Source organism: Boleophthalmus pectinirostris, unplaced genomic scaffold (genome assembly GCF_026225935.1).
Source record: "Boleophthalmus pectinirostris isolate CB_2022bp ecotype Guang Dong unplaced genomic scaffold, ASM2622593v1 HiC_scaffold_18, whole genome shotgun sequence".
Classification (NCBI taxonomy): domain Eukaryota; kingdom Metazoa; phylum Chordata; class Actinopteri; order Gobiiformes; family Gobiidae; genus Boleophthalmus; species Boleophthalmus pectinirostris.
Window position 1 is genome coordinate 26,542,445 of NW_026571133.1, and position 17,658 is coordinate 26,560,102.

The window sequence follows — 17,658 nt, forward strand, 5'->3', positions numbered from 1 at the left end:
TGGAGAAAAAAAAACTGACTGTCGCTCAGTGGTCCAAAGTACTCTCTTCAGATTAAAGTATGCATATCTTTTGGAAAAACAAGGCCCCAGAGTCTGGAGGAAGAGTGGAGAGGCATTGAATCCATGTTGCTTGAAATCCAGTGCGAAATTTTCAGTCAGTGATGTCTGGGCTGCCGTGTCATCTGCTGATGATGGTCCACTGTGCTTTCTGAAGTCCACAGTCAATGAAGCCATCTACCAGGACATTTTAGAGCACCTTATGCTTTCTTCTGCTGACAAGCTTTATGGACATGCTGATTTCATCTTCCAGCAGGGCTTGACACCTGCCTACAGAGCCAAAGGTACCAAAAGGGAAGAGGGACAATGTTGAAAAATATGTCTTAATGTCACATTTTCTTGTACAGTTTTATTAACAGACGAAGGGACAATTCGCTAGCCCATTAGACCAGTATATACAGGGCCATAAACCAGGTCAAAATCTGTACGTGCATTGATTGAGTTCATGAATTCAACCTGTAAGCCTATACCAACTCATTAATAGTGAAATTCAGAAATCTACTGGTAAGAATGTAACAAGAATTTATGAACGGGATCCAATGCCTTTATAGCCTTGCCAAACATTATAAAATAACGGCAATCTTAAGTTATGTATATTTTTAGCTTTAGTTATTCTGTGTGTTTTCAGTATTGCCTGTTGCCTGATTCTTTACAACTTGTGCGTCAATTGTACTGTACTCAGAACTATATTAGCCTACAAATCGTTTAAAAGGGGCCATGAAGGAAGCAAACGTGGTAAGACATCTATAACTTTACTACAATGCATAGTAAACAAAATATACAAATATAACAATAAAACAATGCAGGTCGTCACTGCGTGTCTTGAAAGCGAATTTGGTGGTTAGGATTAACAACTGCACCAAAAAAAATCTCATAGGCTCACATATAATAATCTCACATATCAGGGCTCAACGACCGTGTATCTCACATCCTGTCCGCGTGTAGGCTTGAGGTGCGCGCGCTTCTCGGTGCATCGACAAACGCGTGCAGGTAGGGCAGGCAATCCACAATCACCTTGCATCTTTCCACCGCTCTGCTCGTATTTTCTCTCCATCTGTCCACATGATATTCACCAGGCTTATGTCTATCGATGTCTCAACATCTGGCGCAATACTATTTGTTTTACGTGCACGCAGGGGGGCGCGCTGAGACAGCAGCAGCACCACCAGGACGGACCACTTGACACCACCTTGCTTCACGGTATCGATATGCAGTAGTGTGATAGCAGCTCTGCGGAGAAGGAAAGGCCGGTCCATGGAAACTTGATATCAAAACCGTGGACTCTGCGAAATCCCCACGACGTAGTCTGTCACGTTATTTTGACCAGATACGGAAAATTCATCTTGGAGACGTTTATACGGATCTTTATAGTGGATCTCATTGGAACCCGCCATGGACTCAAGAGCAGGGGGATATGGCATGGCTCGTGTCGGGTTGTTTTTGGCTTTGATGGGGCTGTGGAGGTTCAGTGATGCTTGCCCCAAATCATGCACTTGCACCATCTCTAAGATTGTTTGCATCGATTCTGAGCCGGGAATCGAGGATTTCCCTTCTCTCACGATAGATGACATGGAAAACATCACAGAGATGTAAGTGTAAATGTGTGTTTTGACATAAGAGGTAACGCTGTCAGTTATGACGTGATTGGATCCTCACGTTTTACAATTATCAACAGGCCTTTAGAAACCACCTCGTGCATTTTTGCGAACATGTGTGTCAGTAATTAGGCATATCGCCTTTTATATTCCTCTTAAATTATGTGGCTTACACCTGTGCTCGTCACAAGTGGTGTGCTTCGTATGTTTGCCTGTTTTTACGTGCGTGAGTTTGTGTGCGTAATTCTGGGGAGAATGCGCGTAAGGCGTTTTTGGATTAGCCTTGGTTTCTTATAGTAGGCTTTACATACAGCCAGTGGAGTAGGCCAAATGTTGAGCCCGTGAATGTTTTTTCTCGTCATCAACTAGACAGAAGTATTTGTCAGAAATTAGAGCAACTATGCCGTGGAAGGCCACAAGACACCAAATTGCCAAAGCTGGCTTTAGTTAAGGCCTGTGTTGTCATTAACTGAATATCATCAGCCTTGTACAACCGGCACCCTCTGTCCACAGACAACTACTAACGACAAGTTTGGCTACACTGAACTAGAGTTGCCTAGATTAGTGTGTGTTATCAACGCACCAAACTTAATGGGGGTGCAGATGTGGAGTATTGTCTAGACTACAGTTGTGTTCATTCAGCCAAATGAAAGGCTAGAAAATGTCCATCTATTGCTTTGGAAAAAAAGCTTGATTTGCATCAACCACAGATAACTCTAAAATGTCAAAGAAAATTACCATACAGCGTCTTTTGTAAAAATGTGAATGTAATGGTGCTTATGTTCCCCTTTTCACAGATACATTGCCAATCAGAACAGACTATACGACATTGAGGACAGCAGTTTAAGGCGCTACATAAACCTGAGAAACCTGTAAGTATGATACATATTAGGGTGAAGTGGCTGAGTAGACTGTGCAGTGCATACTACCATTGTTTCATTTGGACAGATTTGATGCCACACTCCCTTCACTCTGCTGCTTGCTGAGTGTAATTAAGGAGTGAATCAATAATGCACACAATTGTTAAGTGACTTTAAATGCATGATTATGATTAATATTGTTATTATACAACTTAAGATAAGATACATTATTGTTAGTTCTGCCAAAACGTCCATTGCAGGTTGGATAGACAGTGCTGTTTAATGTGGGGTTAGGTTAATCTAAAACTACTAATGTCTTTATTTTTTATAGCACAGTTACAAGAACCAATTTGACCAACATATCAGTTAATGCATTTTATAACAATACCAGGCTCCAATATGTGTAAGTATTATTTTACCTCCTCAGAGTAACACATTTTGGCATCATTTATTTGTTTAAACTTTAATCTTACAGAGATTTAAGGGACAATAACATATCGACTTTATCATGGAGAATATTTCAGAACTTGTTAAACACTTATTCGTAAGTAAAATGTGGTGTTCTAGAGATAACGCATGTGTTTCAGAATAGTGTTTACGAGGACTCATCCATTCTTTAGGCTCCTCCTCTCTGGTAACCCTTTGGACTGCATTTGTGAGAACCTGTGGATTAAACTGCGGCCCCAAGAGGAAATGGAGAGCCAAGAGTTGAAATGTTTTGATGAGGGAGGAGCTCCCCAAGATTTTTTCAACTTCACACCACCTGACTGCAGTAATGTTCCAATGTCTCTATCCTACACAACCTTAGTGATCTAGACATTTTAAACTATTAATGTAATGTACTGGCTGTATTATTTTTTTAACAACAGGTTAAACTAATCTTCAATAACTTTGTCTTACCCAGGGATTCCAAGAGTAGTAGTGGCTCCTACCACAGTGACAGAGATGGAGGGCCATAATGTTCGAGCATTGTGCAAAGCCTCTGGTTCTCCAGTTCCTCAGATAGAGTGGAACATTGATGTTCTTGACACAGACCATGATGTAAGCGCTTTCCCACTTGTCATGGTTTTAGCCTTCTCATATTAATTTAACTCATGAATGAACATTGCTTTGTTTTTCAGATTGAGGAGAAAGACACAGAGAGCAGTCTCACCCTCTCTGGCCTGTCTCCAGCGGATAATGGCCGGGTGATCACATGCAGCGCTCAGAACATGGTCGGTCAGTCAGAGGCCACGCTTCAGCTCAACATCCTCTGTAAGTAGTTGTGTTAATTGTTACTGTAAATGCTAATTTCCAGATTCATGCTTTTAAATTACAGCTGCAGTGGTAAAGTGAAATTATCCAATTGCCTTTGGAGATTAGGCTCAGCACACGTCACTATAATGCACATTTTTTTCCAGTGAAAGCAGTTGGCTTCTAGGTTTATTATTGTTACTGTCATTGCATCTTCCAATTGTGCTAACTCTCCAGACTTCCTGTTTATGTTACCTCCTCCTGTAAAGTTCCTCATTTCTCCTGTGCCCTACGTTTACCAACATTTGTCTTAATTTAAGTGTCATAATATTAAAATGTGTGTCACACTCACAACTAAACCGTTACACCACCAGGCAGTAGATAAAATATAGTAATTTTATTAAATATGAGTTAATGCTAATCTAATGTTAATTGCTTCTTTTAGTTCAATTATTTGTAGTTTAGATTTTTTTATCATCTAGTGCTGTTACTTAAGTGGTTTAAGCTGTAGCACAAATGCCATACTTGGTACTGGCCTCAGCGCAGTCAGATTGACAATTTACTGGATGCCTTCACCGCTTTTCACTCCCATTTCACTGTACTGTAAAGTCAGTAAAGCCTAGGGGCTGGGGAAAAAAAGTTAAGTAAAAGAGGTAGTAAAATGTTGGTAGTGACTTTTGAACTAGAATCACATGACAGCCATAGGTTTTGTTTACACAGTCCATCAGAAACTACAAAATGTTCCACCCACTTCTCCTCTTATTGTTGCCACTGTGTGATCACTCTCCTATTGCCTCCATGTCAGTTGCCCCTACTATAGAGCAGCTGCTGCCTCCTGAACGGGACCACCACTGGTGCATCCCATTCAGTGTAATTGGGAACCCCAAACCAGAGCTGCAGTGGTACCATGAGAACATCCCACTACAAGAACAAGACTACATCCGCACCATGATCCACGAATCCACAGAGAGTGTAGATCACGGCTGTTTGCAGCTAGTCAACCCCACTCACATCCACAATGGTGTCTACAGACTGGTGGCAAAGAACAAATATGGACGTGACGTCAAAAACATCACTGCCCAGTTCATCAAACCACCCAAACTCGACCCTCTAGGTAGGATTTAGCACAAGCTACACTGCCTGACCAGAATCCAATTTACAAGATACCTCTGCACATATTTATAAAATAGAATATTTTGAAAAAGCAAAGTACCAGTTGAAAGCGAAATACGATTTGAAAAAGCAGTCCACTGATGAATATATTGATAACAAGAGACGCCAAACTGGTTTGAACTGAGAGAGTGTTTTAGGCTGTTTACTAATCATTATGGTGTGTTGTATTTCAGATGATGATGATTACTATGGTGAGTACAAAGTGGATCAATCCAAAATATTGTTTATCATATTTTTCTGTAACCAGACTACATTTGTTCTATCTTTGCACTGAACAGATGCCACAGGTATGCTTCTTTGACCCTTATACAATACTAAAATATTGAGTATATAAAATATCTAAAATGTATTTTTTTTTGTATTTTTTGCAGATCCCTCACCGCTGGATGATAGTGTTGCTGTATGTAATTCTTAAATGTATTTGTTAAACATCACAAGTTACCCTCAAAATGATCAGCATATATGTTCAGAATTATAAACTGAAATATACTGTTCAAATATTGTAGTAGTTTCTTGGTGAATGCTTGTTTCCCTGTGTAGAGAGAGGGCAGGTTGGTGCTAAACTCACATGTAGCTTTAGGCTTGTGGCCAACACAGTACCCTGTCAGAGGTCATGGACAAATGTTTTTTTCTCTTCCAGGTGTATGTTGTTGTTGGAATAGCTGGAGTTGCTTTGACTGGTTGTGTTTTGATGGTGATTATACTAAAATACGGAAGAAACTCCAAGTTTGGAATAAAAGGTAAATTTTTCAATGACTGATACATATACTATATTTTACTATTCAGCAAAGAGGAAAACTTTGAAATCACATTAGCTCTCAATAGCGCAAACAAATGAGGGAAATTCATTTGTAGGGAATGGGTTATGGAATTTCATGTCAGAAATACAAAATGGCACTCACTGATCCCCACATTTAGTCAAAAGTACTAATTCCTTTATCTTCAGGAGGTACATACTCTCACCGCATAGAGCCAGATGGACCCCTCTTCAAAGGAGTAATACTGAACAATGTTACAGTTAGCAAACAACAACAAGAAATGCCTCCAATATCCTCACTGCTCTGAACACTGTGCAAACTTTCTGGTTATGGGGTATACTGAGGTGCCATCATGGAGGAGTGATCCTCTGCAAGGTCCAAATATTGCCTCATGGTCCTTGTAGTTGAAATCCATGGTGAACTGTCTAAAACTCTGTAAAATGAGGAGATAAAATTGGTCAGCACCCTCCACCTGTAAAGCACTCTTGACCAGAGCGCAAGTTAATTTCATCAACATTACAGCTACTGAAACTCACCAACAACTCAACACTACAACAGACTTTATGCCATATTCAGATGTAACATCTGAGCAGCATATTTGGGTCACCTTTAACATTAAATATTTTTATTCATAATTTAGCATATTTAATCATTTTGTTGTAAATTTGGTGCACAGTGAAATATGAGTGCCAATCATTTGAAATTACAGGACAAAATATAAATGACTTGTAATCTTGTTTTCCCACTATATTTTCCATTCTCTTCACTTCCCTCCTCCTTTTCTTGTGTCTCTAGGCTCTTCCTCTGTCATCAGTAATGACGATGACTCTGCCAGCCCTCTTCATCACGTCTCCAATGGCAACAACACCCCGTCGTCCTCGGAGATGGGCCCAGACGCAGTGATCATTGGGATGACAAAGATTCCTGTCATTGAGAACCCACAGTACTTCCGTAACTCCGGCAGCATCTTGAAATCGGACACATGTGAGTTACTACCCCATGCTCCACATCGGGTAATCTGCACTTTTTCGGATAAATCCATGCATTGACTGACCACGTATACACTGATGGCGGGTCTGCTGCTACATGCAATAGACAAACAACCTGGCCTTTAGAATGCAAAAATAACTCTATTTAGACTGTATTCTATCTCTCTATGGTAAAAGTTGATGTGTTTTTATGTAAATTTAGCAACAATGCATGTGCAATAGTATAAACCAATAAATTATACTTGCATAGAGACTGAAACATTTATACATAATTTATTGCATTTCTTACTTGATGCATGAATGAATGTTACGTTATCTGATAAAAAAGTTTACTCTTTTTGTCTTGAAGTTGTTCAGCACATCAAGAGACACAACATAGTGTTAAAGCGAGAGTTGGGAGAAGGGGCATTTGGGAAGGTCTTTCTGGCTGAGTGCTACAGCCTGACACCAGACCAGGACAAGATTCATGTAGCAGTCAAGGTATTGCTTAGGATGCTATATGATCCAATTGCCAATACCATTACTGATTTAAGCGTAAGTGCTTTTGAATTGAATATTGTTGCTCTGGTCCTGTCTTCCTGTGGTCAGACCCTGAAAGAGGCCAGTGAGAGCGGTCGAGCAGACTTCTACAGAGAGGCAGAGCTGCTGACCAATCTGCAGCACGAGCACATAGTCACTTTCTATGGAGTGTGTGTGGAGAGTGACCCACTCATCATGGTGTTTGAATACATGAAGCATGGGGACCTAAACAAGTTCCTCAGGTTAGAATTAAACAAAAAGTATCACTATATTGTAAGTGTAGTTATTATGGTGGTCTGAAATATAAATGTCATATCTACACAAATAACTAAAGCCAGACAATGTCGTAAAGTGAAGAAGAAAAATGTATTTAGGCACATCAAATGAAACTTTTACTGTAGATTGTAATGTAGAAAAATGCACAACAAATTTTTACTTCATTTAAGTTGATTAACAAGCAAGTAGTTTCTTGAGAAAGATTTTGTATATAAATTTACCGATGAAAGTATATTCAGAGACATAATAACCATCTGAATGATTGACAATTTGACAATTGACAATTTTGTTATATTAAGAAAAAATATTTTGCGCTGTCTGGTAATAAATATGCTTCTTTACAATGAATATATTATTATTTGATGTTATCTTTATAATATAGTCTAGTGTTTTACTACTTAAGAGTGATAATGAAGTTACAACAGTCCCTGTGATTGATCCCTTCCTGGTCCATAGGTCCCATGGGCCAGATGCGATCCTCATGGCAGACGGTCAGCACAGTATCCTGGTGGAGCTCACTCAGTCCCAAATGCTCCACATTGCCCAACAGATTGCTGCTGGCATGGTCTACTTGGCCTCTCAGCATTTTGTCCACAGAGACTTGGCCACTAGGAACTGCCTTGTAGGGGAAAACCTTCTGGTCAAAATTGGTGACTTTGGCATGTCCAGAGATGTGTACAGCACAGACTACTACAGAGTGAGTACAGTTTGTTCTAATGTGTTGATGTTGCTATGCTTTACATGTATAAGATTATGCTTGTGGATTGAATGTTCTGCCTTGAAGAACCTTCTTTTGCTGCTTAACCTGAATGTACCAACTAGAATATACAGTATCTTCTACAGTTCATATCCTGAAACATTACTTCATTGGCTGGTCTCAGTTTATCAGTGTTCAGTCAGTTAAATGTGAATAGGCCTATAAGTTTCACCTGGTCTTCACCAACATTGTCAATACAGCTAATAGCCAGTACATATTATCTCTAATGCAGAGTCTAACCACCAAACATTATTTAGTTCAAATACATCAGTTGTTTGTGTTTGTGAGAACAGAACAAAATTTAGATCAACTTCATATTTCGTTTAAATATATTATAAATACGTTGTAAATTTTAGATTACAGTTTGAAACCCACAATGCCCTCTGCTGGCCAGGAATGGATCTGCACCACTCCAGAACATCATAATAAAAAGCATTTGAACGCATCAGATAGGCCCGAGGGGAGTCCAGTGAAAACAAGTCATGATATCAGCCTTGTAATCGAATAGAAACTGTATTTGTTAAGACAATTGCTTGCTGATGTGTCTCAACTTCCCTAGGCTATAGGTATTGAAGGTGATTTAATTATATTGTCTCTATGGGTGTGGAAAAAGCCCAGATACAGATACAATCAACTCTTTGGTCGTGCAAGTATCTAATCAGCCAATCACAGGGATGTTTTGTAAATGCATAAACCTGTAATCTTACTTGTTTTTGTAATGAATGTTTGCAAACTTTTAATGTTGCAATATTTCAGAAACTATTAATCTTGTGATTTTTACTCAGAACCATTTACGGGACATTAGAAATAAAATAAAAAGTCAATGCATCTCAGCGTGCTTGCTGATCTGTGCCCTCTGTGACTGTAGGTGGGTGGTCATACCATGCTGCCGATTCGCTGGATGCCCCCAGAGAGCATCATGTATCGGCGGTTCACCACAGAGAGTGACGTGTGGAGCCTGGGGGTGGTGCTCTGGGAGATCTTCACCTATGGCAAACAGCCCTGGTACCAGCTCTCCAACAATGAGGTAACACTCATTCAGCCTGTAAAGGTGTTAGATACAAGTTTATTTTCTGCTTTTTATTATTGAGGAACCGGAATCATAAGGGTCAGTATGTGTTGTGCATTACTCAGTGAAAAATTAATTAAGATAACGTAATAAAGATTGCACAAATGTGTGCAATCTTATGGAAATACTTTAAATGAGCGAAGTATGCATATGTTATGAGAGCAGGCCATAATAAAATCAGATATCGTAAGTAGTGAGGAATGTAATGTGTATACACACTCACATAATGGTGTTGGAGACAAAAATCTGGTCCCTGTAACATAAATTCACATGATTCAAAGTACAAATATGGGTTAAAATAGGTTAAGGTTAGAGGTTAAAATTAGGATCACTCTCCATTTATTTTATTTATTTATGTATTTTTAACAAGACAGGGACAACGCACAATTTTTACATTAACCTTAACAGGAGAGATGCTTGTACCAGGTTGTAGTACCCATGCTATTTTCCACCTGTAGTCCCTGGGCAGGTTCATTGATTGATTGTATTTAACTGACCTTGGCTATCAACTGTTCTTCCTGGAGACCTATGTAGCATGTTTTGGGTTACAATATGATACAATATGGCCCCAGGAGCCATGGAAACCAAACACTGCTGTATGTATGTAATGTATATAGTACTAGTCACTGTTGATCCCAAACTAATTGTGGTTCTTGGCTGCAGGTAATTGAGTGCATCACCCAGGGCCGGGTTCTGCAGCGGCCCCGGACTTGTCCCAAGGAGGTGTATGATTTGATGCTGGGCTGCTGGCAAAGAGAGCCCTACATGAGACTAAACATTAGGGAGATCCATGCCCTCTTGCAAAGTCTGGCCAAGGCCTCCCCTGTCTACCTGGATATACTGGGCTGAAGCATCACAGGACACTGTATGTACCTGTTGTGTGTGTGTATGTGTGTGTGCGTGCGTGCGTGTGTGTGTGTGTGTGTGTGCATGCGTGTGTGTAAGGGCATATCTGTCTGCGAGCTCTGTTTGAATGTTGGCTTGAGCGAGTCAGACAAGAGCTATTGTAGCCTATGTATGGTGCTTGTGGAAGAATACATGTACAGTCTCAAGCTGTAAATGTAATTGTAAATGTCTATGTCCTCTTTACATAGAGAAAGGCCTTAAATTAAAAGTTATTTTTATTTATTTATTTATTTCAATCACAATATTTTCAGACATATTTTAAATATGATATCAAACTACAGACAGATTTTGGCACTGTTGTTGGCACTTGTGTGTTTCTGTAAAAGTTCTGTAGAATCTAAGTATTTTCACTCATTATTCAATTATTAATATTACACAACAACTAGAGGTTAAGGCATTTCATTGAGTATGGAAAATGTGTAGACACAGCATTGAGGATAGACTTTTTGCTTTACCAATATTGTCAGCAAGCACTTTTTACCGGACTGAAAAGGGTTCCAGTGTAGTTGTTTTTCATTCATTTCTTATTTTAACCATTATGATCTGTTGTCTCTTCTCCATGGTGATTTCATGTATCTAAAGCACACAAATGAGGACTTGTTGAGCTGTGCCTATCTTTGAAGATGAGCACAGTTAGTTTTAATTTTCACCAGCAATGTCATATAGCAAATCTTGGTTGTTCAGTGGTATATTTATTATACATCTATCTACCGACCTCTGAGGAACTGCTTGAGTAACAACATATAGCATTAGCATAAAAGGTTAGAAATGGAGGTGTTGGAAGTGTAGATAATAATTGATGAAATTTTTTGTTGCAAGTAATAAACAATATAGTAGATTTATTTGAGATTTGAAGCACCTTTGCACTGATGGGCCCTCCAAAGTAGAGCATTGTATCTGTAAAAAAAGGTTACAAAATGTATTTATGTAGTTAACCATTTCTTCCGTGGATCCAAGTTAATATGTCCTCCACATTCAAAAACACCATAATATGTTAAAATGCACTTTGTAGAAGACCAAACTTCCCAATGCTCAAGACACTTCCCATCTTCAAAAAAAAAAAAAAAAAAAAACTGGTTTTGTCTTTAATTTTTTCCCAGTTTATGTTGTCAGTTGTACAATAGTCTGATGTCTACTGTATATAAAATGGTGTCCACTTTGTACAGTTCTGATACTTGTCTATATGCACAGTAGGCAATGTTTAATATAGTATAATCTGTCTGAAGCAGATGTTTAAACTGTGTGACATATATGGAAGATTACATGCTATGGGCCACTGGTAATACATACTACTTGTAAATAAGATTTTATTACAGCATTGTATACTATAATTTGTGCTTGTTCGTAATAATACCAGTGGAAAACAATCTTTTTTGACAAAATTTCATCTGCTAAAGAACTTTCTGAAAATGTTTTGTTCGAACATAAAAAGAAAATAAACAAAAACAATGTCAGCTTGTGATGAAGTGGCTTCTAGTTTAAGAAAGAGGTGGTTGTTTTTAGGGAAACCAGAGACTTCTAAAAACTCATCTCTGACATACTCCCTTCACTGAAACCTAACTGACTGTAGCCTATTTTGATTTTTCAAATTAACAACTGTGACTTTGCATCATGAATCGTATATAATTTTGAATGTAATGGAGTGGGGTCACAAAAAAGCTTTGGAATGTTTTCTTGGACAGAGGTTTTTTGTTTGTGTGTTGTTTGTTTTTGTAAATATCTGGTGGAAAAAGGATACATTTCAGTCCTGTGCAGTCAATGGAGCTGACCTACTCTATGAATACAGTGTGTGTGAAATGTTGTCAGTGTGCGTTTCCACTGAACGCCTGAGTGAGTGTGTTTGTGTGTGTGTGTGCGTGTGTGTAAGAGTATGTGTGAGCTCTCCTGGCAGATTTAATCCTGCTTTAATCAGCCAGATCTATCAATCAATTCAATGCTTTGTGCATCCTGTGAGTAGCTTATCCACAAGTAATGGAATTGTTCCTTGTGATACCGTGCATTTAATAAAGGTGGTTTGTCTAACTATCTCTTGCCTAAGAATATTATTGATAAATGTTTGGTCTTTCAACATTGCTATGCAACACATCAAACTAGTTTCTTTTTTGTTGAAAAGGTTGGCTACTCGCTGGACACATTAAAGAAAAATCTCTTTTCCTCGAGTACACTTTGGAGTATTCAGTTAGAGTTACCTTTGCTTTAGGGCAGTAAATGGATTGGGTACAATTTCAGCACAACTGCAGCACTGGGGTCTTCTTACAAAGGAAAGATCAAGATTGCTTTTCATGTTATGAAAGAGGACCATTTGTTTCTAACAATAACCTCTGAGAAGTGACAAGGACAGCTGCCCAAAATACCTCACACAGTCTACTACAGACGTGTAGTATCAAGTATGGTTATGCAGTCTGCTTTTTCACCATCAGAGGCCGCCAAAACAACTCCTTATCTCATTTCCTCATGAATGCAACTTACCTTTTTTGAGTATACAGTGCAGTGTATTATGCGGTCCTGACATAGCACTAGAATGTGCATTTTTTTATGGATGTTGTTACTTCAGATTATATTGTATACATTGTGAGGAATTCATCATCCTAATACAGTAAAAGAAAAGCCCACATGGAACAGCGTCTTGGTTGCAAACGCACTGTGCAGTTTATATTTATTTTGATCTAAAATTACAGTTAAAAAACGTGTGCCCATGTCTTGAATCATTAAGTTAATGCACAAATTGAATTTACATCTCCATATTTTTACAGAGAGGATAGATGTAGGCATGGAGGTGGTATTCATTTCAAGGCTCTAAAGAATCAGAGAATAAAGAGAAATTGCTCATAATAAGCATAAACAGTCTCCTCTTGACAAACGTCTGCAGTATCTTAACAGAAATATCATGCCAGTGAACGCATGTGTGAGGACTCTGGGCATGAAGCAGCCCAAAGGAGCAGTCAACTCAAGCATACTCATATGATGAACTGTTGTACAGCTTTACAGCTACTTAAAAAAAGCAGGAACAGAAAAATATATGGTTTATCTATCTGATATGTTGTTAAAGAGTAGGTAGAAGTCTATGATTACACCTGTTACAATACTACAGAAAATGGCCAAGTGGATGCTGCCACATTGCTGTATTTCACAAGACGCGGAATACACAAAATGCCTTAATTCTGAAAAAAAAATATAATTAAGTGTCAATTATGTAATGTTAATTTTCTTATGAAAATTATTGAATTAACATTGTAATAATCATTTTAAGACCACTTTTGTATTTTTTTCTTTTATGACAAGGTCATTAGATGTCATGCACCCTGTAAATAACTGCATGCAGTACTTATTGTAACCCAACCAAGCACTTTTTATTTAGTAATAGTCATGAACACACACAGCAGCTTCGGTAGAGGAATTTCTGTCCTCTTCAGTTTTTTAATGTGGAGTATTTAGGAGAGCTATATGCATGTCACAGGAAGCAAAGGTCCGCAACAGCTGCCTGCAACAAAAACCTGATAAAGAAAAATGTTTGAAAATTGATTATCAACTTCATATATATATATTTAATATATATTTATATATATATATTTATAGATTTCTCTTCTTTCATTCGCTCAATTGCTATAGCGCAGTCGCACATTTATCCCACTTGCTCTCATTTATTTTGCTTACAATGTAACAAAATTGGTGACAGGCCCAAAATTACAATCACCAAAACAAACTCAGAAAATCAGGGGTTGAACAGGGATAAGGACAGAGCGGCCTGCTGCTGTGGCTGCCCATCACTGGCAGTTGCAGCAGAGTGGACACAGTCTACTTGATGCTTGGACATCAAAGAGGAGGCGGCGGAGGCTCCTTCCCCATAGAGTTGCTCTCTCTGAGCTGGAGGTTTTCCAGCGCAACATCTAAAGGCATGATATCCACACAGCCCATGGCTCCGAAGTCAGCGAAGTCTCGCCGCTCGTCTTCATCGGAGGAGGAACTTTCTTCGTGCATCAGAGTGGACAAAAGTAACTCCTGGACAAACAGACTGCGGTCAGCACGCTCCCCTTCAAAAGACTGCCGCTCAGTTTCTGACATTTTCGGTTCGTTCAACCTGCAAAATAGCATGAAAGATGTATAGAATTATATTGCAGATTTCCCTTTAAGTTCCTATTACAACATAGTGGCTGTTTATTATGAAACTCATAGCCTGCAGTGGATAGTACTCACCGAGCTAATAAAAACTGGGAGCTGTGCGATGAGGATGAGGGGTTGCTGTCACCTGCAGTGGCTGTGCTGGTGGCTGTTGTGCTGGGGGGAGCGATGGTGGTACCAGTATTTCCTGGGTTGTTGCCACGACGTGTGGCATGGCGACCGGATTCCACCTGCTGTCTGGCTGCTTGAGCCTGTTGCCGCTCCAACTGCAGCTGCATCTGTAGCTGCTGGAGCTGGGACGCTGAAGGTCCCGAGGAGTTTATTTGGCCCCCCGCTGCACGGCGGACACCAGACAGCTGAGACAACAACTCTGCACAAAGCACAAACAATTAATAACACACAGTTAAGTCTCAAAGTGTTAAAGTAAAAGGTACAATCTGCAGAGTGATAATTCCCACCTGCTATTGGGTCCATTACCTCCCTGTTACTAGGTGTGTAAGTTGAGCTCTGTGACGACGAAGAGGAGAGGCCTCCCGTGGAACCACTAGTAAAGTGCATATTTGTCCGTCGTGCTCTTGGACCACCTAACCCTCGTCCTGGGTGAAACATCCTACGTACATGCCGCACACTACTTGACTCATCATAAATGAACATTAAGGAGAAAGCAACAAAACTAAAACACTTGCATATACAGTTAAATTTTCATTGATTTATTACTATCTTAATAGTAAAGGATATTAAATCTCTTGGCGCTCTGTGTTCGAGTGTGAGGTGAGCTGTAAAGTCATCTGTAACATGATTAGGGTCACCACCAGGTAATGCTGCACATATTGGACATATCTACAAGAAAGAAAAGTAGATTTAAGAAATTAAGGATTACTTTAGATAACATACTGAATCAAAGATGCATGAATCATATTTTCCTACAAAGGCAGCACCTACTGCAAAGTCTTCCAATGCTTATGACATAGCAGTTTCATCAAAAAAATACTATTTATATCAATTCCTTCTATGGTTATAGTGTGATTATAGATTACCGTGTGATTATAGTGCAATTATAGATTATATGTTATAATCCAATAATGAACATGCTGAAAGATAAGTCGAGATAAACCAGAGGTTTATACTGATACTTGCCACTTCGGTGGATGTTTCTGCATGTTCTGCAGTGACATGCTCCTGTAAAGACGTCTCTGTGAAGCCCATCTTCCCACAGTAAGGACAGGTGAATGACTGAGGTTGTTCTACTGAAAATGTATCGCCTCCATAGTACAGATCTGTTGGAAAAAAAAGAATGCCCCATCACTATAACATTGCTCTAACTCTTTAAAGAAACAATATCAATAGAAGCAAAAATAATTGTATTTTGCAGCACTAATAATACTAAAATAGCTAGTATATATCTGTAAGCAGTCCTTACCATAGTCTACCCTTGTTAATATACACTGCATGGGATGCTCCGTAGTGTGTCTTGTTGTTGTGGCTCCACTTTCGTAGCAAGATGCACACAAATCATAGTCGTAGCAAATTAAACACTTGAACCGTCTTCCCCTAAAGTTTCCTTTTAAACACGCATCACAGCTAACACCTGCAGAGAAGAGGAAAATTCACTATGAAAAAAATAACAATGCCAAACTTACTAACACAACCGATTATACATTAAAAAGCTGGACATCTATTAATCAGTAACTTGAGTACACTGTACAACTTACAGCAGATTTTAGTTGTACTGAAGTCACAGCATGTAACTTTTTAGCCAAAAGCAATTAAAATAAAAGCATGAAGTTGTTTTCATTTAGAAAAACATGAACCTGTACTCTGAGCAGGTTTGCATCTCCACAAACCTGACTCCATTTGGCCTGGAGGAGGAACTCTTTCTGCTTGTGTTTTCATGGAAATGTTGTTCTTTTGGTTATAATCTTTCACAGTTTGATGTATCTATGTCCATGGAGAATGTTCATGCAAGTGATGTGCCACCTCCAGAAAGTGACAAAGTGTACCTTAAACTCACTTACTCACACAATAAATCAGAAAATTATAGATATAGAAAATAGTTGCGGTCTGCATTATATTATTCACTAAAGCCACTATAAATACTAACTTTATATGAATAAATTATAGAGCTAGAGATTGTGTCACAGTGTAATTACACAAACAGCATGGATAGTAATAAACCAACAGACAGCTCAAACTTACGTATTCATAATTTTAGATCTTTTTTAGTAAAAAAAAAAAAAAAAAAAAAAAGCATCATATCAAGATAGTCTCATGTTGTCAGTCATTGCCATCTTCAAAAATATTCATACAAGACACGCAAATTCTAATATTTCTGCCTTCTACTGTCTCCTTTGACAGCCAGCTGGTTTACTGACTGACATGATTGGTGGTGGTATACTTTATGGTCACATACAGAGGCCGCACACTTTTGGGTCGTTTTCTTGATGACAGTGCATTCACCAATAACAGAAACAGCACTTCAAAGCTAACGCGCCCTATACATCCATTTATACAGAAAATAAACAAATCTGTGAGAAGTGTGTTTCGCACAAGTGAAAGTCACTAGAAACATTTTAAGGTTGCACAACTACACCTCCCTATGTTAGCATCATTAGCCTATTAGCATACTGTACGGCGAATGCAAGGTAATACAGCACACAGCGAAAGCTAAATGCTAAGCTTTGTGCTGCCGAATATCTGGCACGAGTAACTTCATATTTTACAATTTAGGGAAATCACCATGTCAAGTAACTGGAACAGACACAAGTAGTAGACGGACTGAAGCCGTATTTATAGAAAAGATGTCTGTAAATAATCTGGCGCAACAACCAACTCACTTGAATGTGCACGTAGCAAAGCAAGCTAAGTGCTAGCTTCCGAGGAAATGTAGCTACCAAAAGAGAAGTTATGGGCCTATTTATGGACTTACCTTCATGTCGGGACATCCTATAAACTGCGGCACAGCCCCTCCTTGGGCTCCCCAGCGCGAAGATCGGAGGACGATACAGTTTTTCAAGCACCAAACTCAAACACCTTCACCTTCGTTTCTTTTTCATGCAAGATGGAGCCCCAGTAGCTCAATATTACAGTAGCTTCAGCTCAGCTCCCCTCCCAGACTCAGTGGACACTAGGCGGCGCACTTCCACATAAAATCTATTGTAAAGCGCAGTTGTACACTACGATGCTGCCCTCAGTTTTGCCTCACAGGCGTATAGAACGGAATAAACATAAACAAGCATTTTCACTTCATTAGTTAATTATTTATCGGTTACACGAATACCATCACAAATTTTATCTTCATACATTTGGACAATATCCCATTATCACAAGAGATTAAATATAAACATAAC

General features: G+C 39.0%; 2 protein-coding genes across 2 annotated transcripts; one reads left to right on the plus strand and one right to left on the minus strand.

The window, feature by feature from the left end:
* The first annotated feature begins 1,296 nt into the window (after positions 1 to 1,296).
* ntrk2b (neurotrophic tyrosine kinase, receptor, type 2b) lies at positions 1,297 to 10,135 on the plus strand. The gene is made up of 16 exons (XM_055153702.1): positions 1,297 to 1,646; positions 2,450 to 2,524; positions 2,844 to 2,915; positions 2,988 to 3,056; positions 3,133 to 3,284; positions 3,417 to 3,553; positions 3,634 to 3,766; positions 4,551 to 4,859; positions 5,290 to 5,318; positions 5,559 to 5,658; positions 6,472 to 6,660; positions 7,015 to 7,145; positions 7,254 to 7,426; positions 7,917 to 8,157; positions 9,086 to 9,244; positions 9,950 to 10,135. The coding sequence occupies exons 1-16, from the start codon at positions 1,450 to 1,452 to the stop codon at positions 10,133 to 10,135; spliced, it is 2,352 nt and encodes a 783-aa protein (XP_055009677.1). The 5' UTR covers positions 1,297 to 1,449.
* A 3,441-nt stretch (positions 10,136 to 13,576) lies between these two features.
* kcmf1 (potassium channel modulatory factor 1) lies at positions 13,577 to 17,424 on the minus strand. The gene is made up of 7 exons (XM_020921788.2): positions 17,238 to 17,424; positions 15,732 to 15,899; positions 15,449 to 15,588; positions 15,050 to 15,151; positions 14,770 to 14,953; positions 14,387 to 14,681; positions 13,577 to 14,270 (listed from the first exon to the last, which is right to left on the minus strand). Exons 1-7 carry the CDS (start codon positions 17,251 to 17,253, stop codon positions 14,006 to 14,008), a joined length of 1,170 nt encoding a protein of 389 aa, XP_020777447.1. The 5' UTR covers positions 17,254 to 17,424; the 3' UTR covers positions 13,577 to 14,005.
* Positions 17,425 to 17,658: the final 234 nt, after the last annotated feature.

Coding starts and splice junctions, on each gene's coding strand:
- kcmf1 (XM_020921788.2), bottom strand. Junction 15,589..15,731: donor ATTAACAAGGGTAGACTATG/GTAAGGACTGCT, acceptor TTTTTCCAACAG/ATCTGTACTATGGAGGCGAT. Junction 14,954..15,049: donor ACAGAGCGCCAAGAGATTTA/ATATCCTTTACT, acceptor ATGTTCATTTAT/GATGAGTCAAGTAGTGTGCG.
- ntrk2b (XM_055153702.1), top strand. CDS start 1,450: ATGGACTCAAGAGCAGGGGGATATGGCATGGCTCGTGTCGGGTTGTTT. Junction 2,525..2,843: donor TACATAAACCTGAGAAACCT/GTAAGTATGATA, acceptor TATTTTTTATAG/CACAGTTACAAGAACCAATT. Junction 3,767..4,550: donor GCTTCAGCTCAACATCCTCT/GTAAGTAGTTGT, acceptor CCTCCATGTCAG/TTGCCCCTACTATAGAGCAG.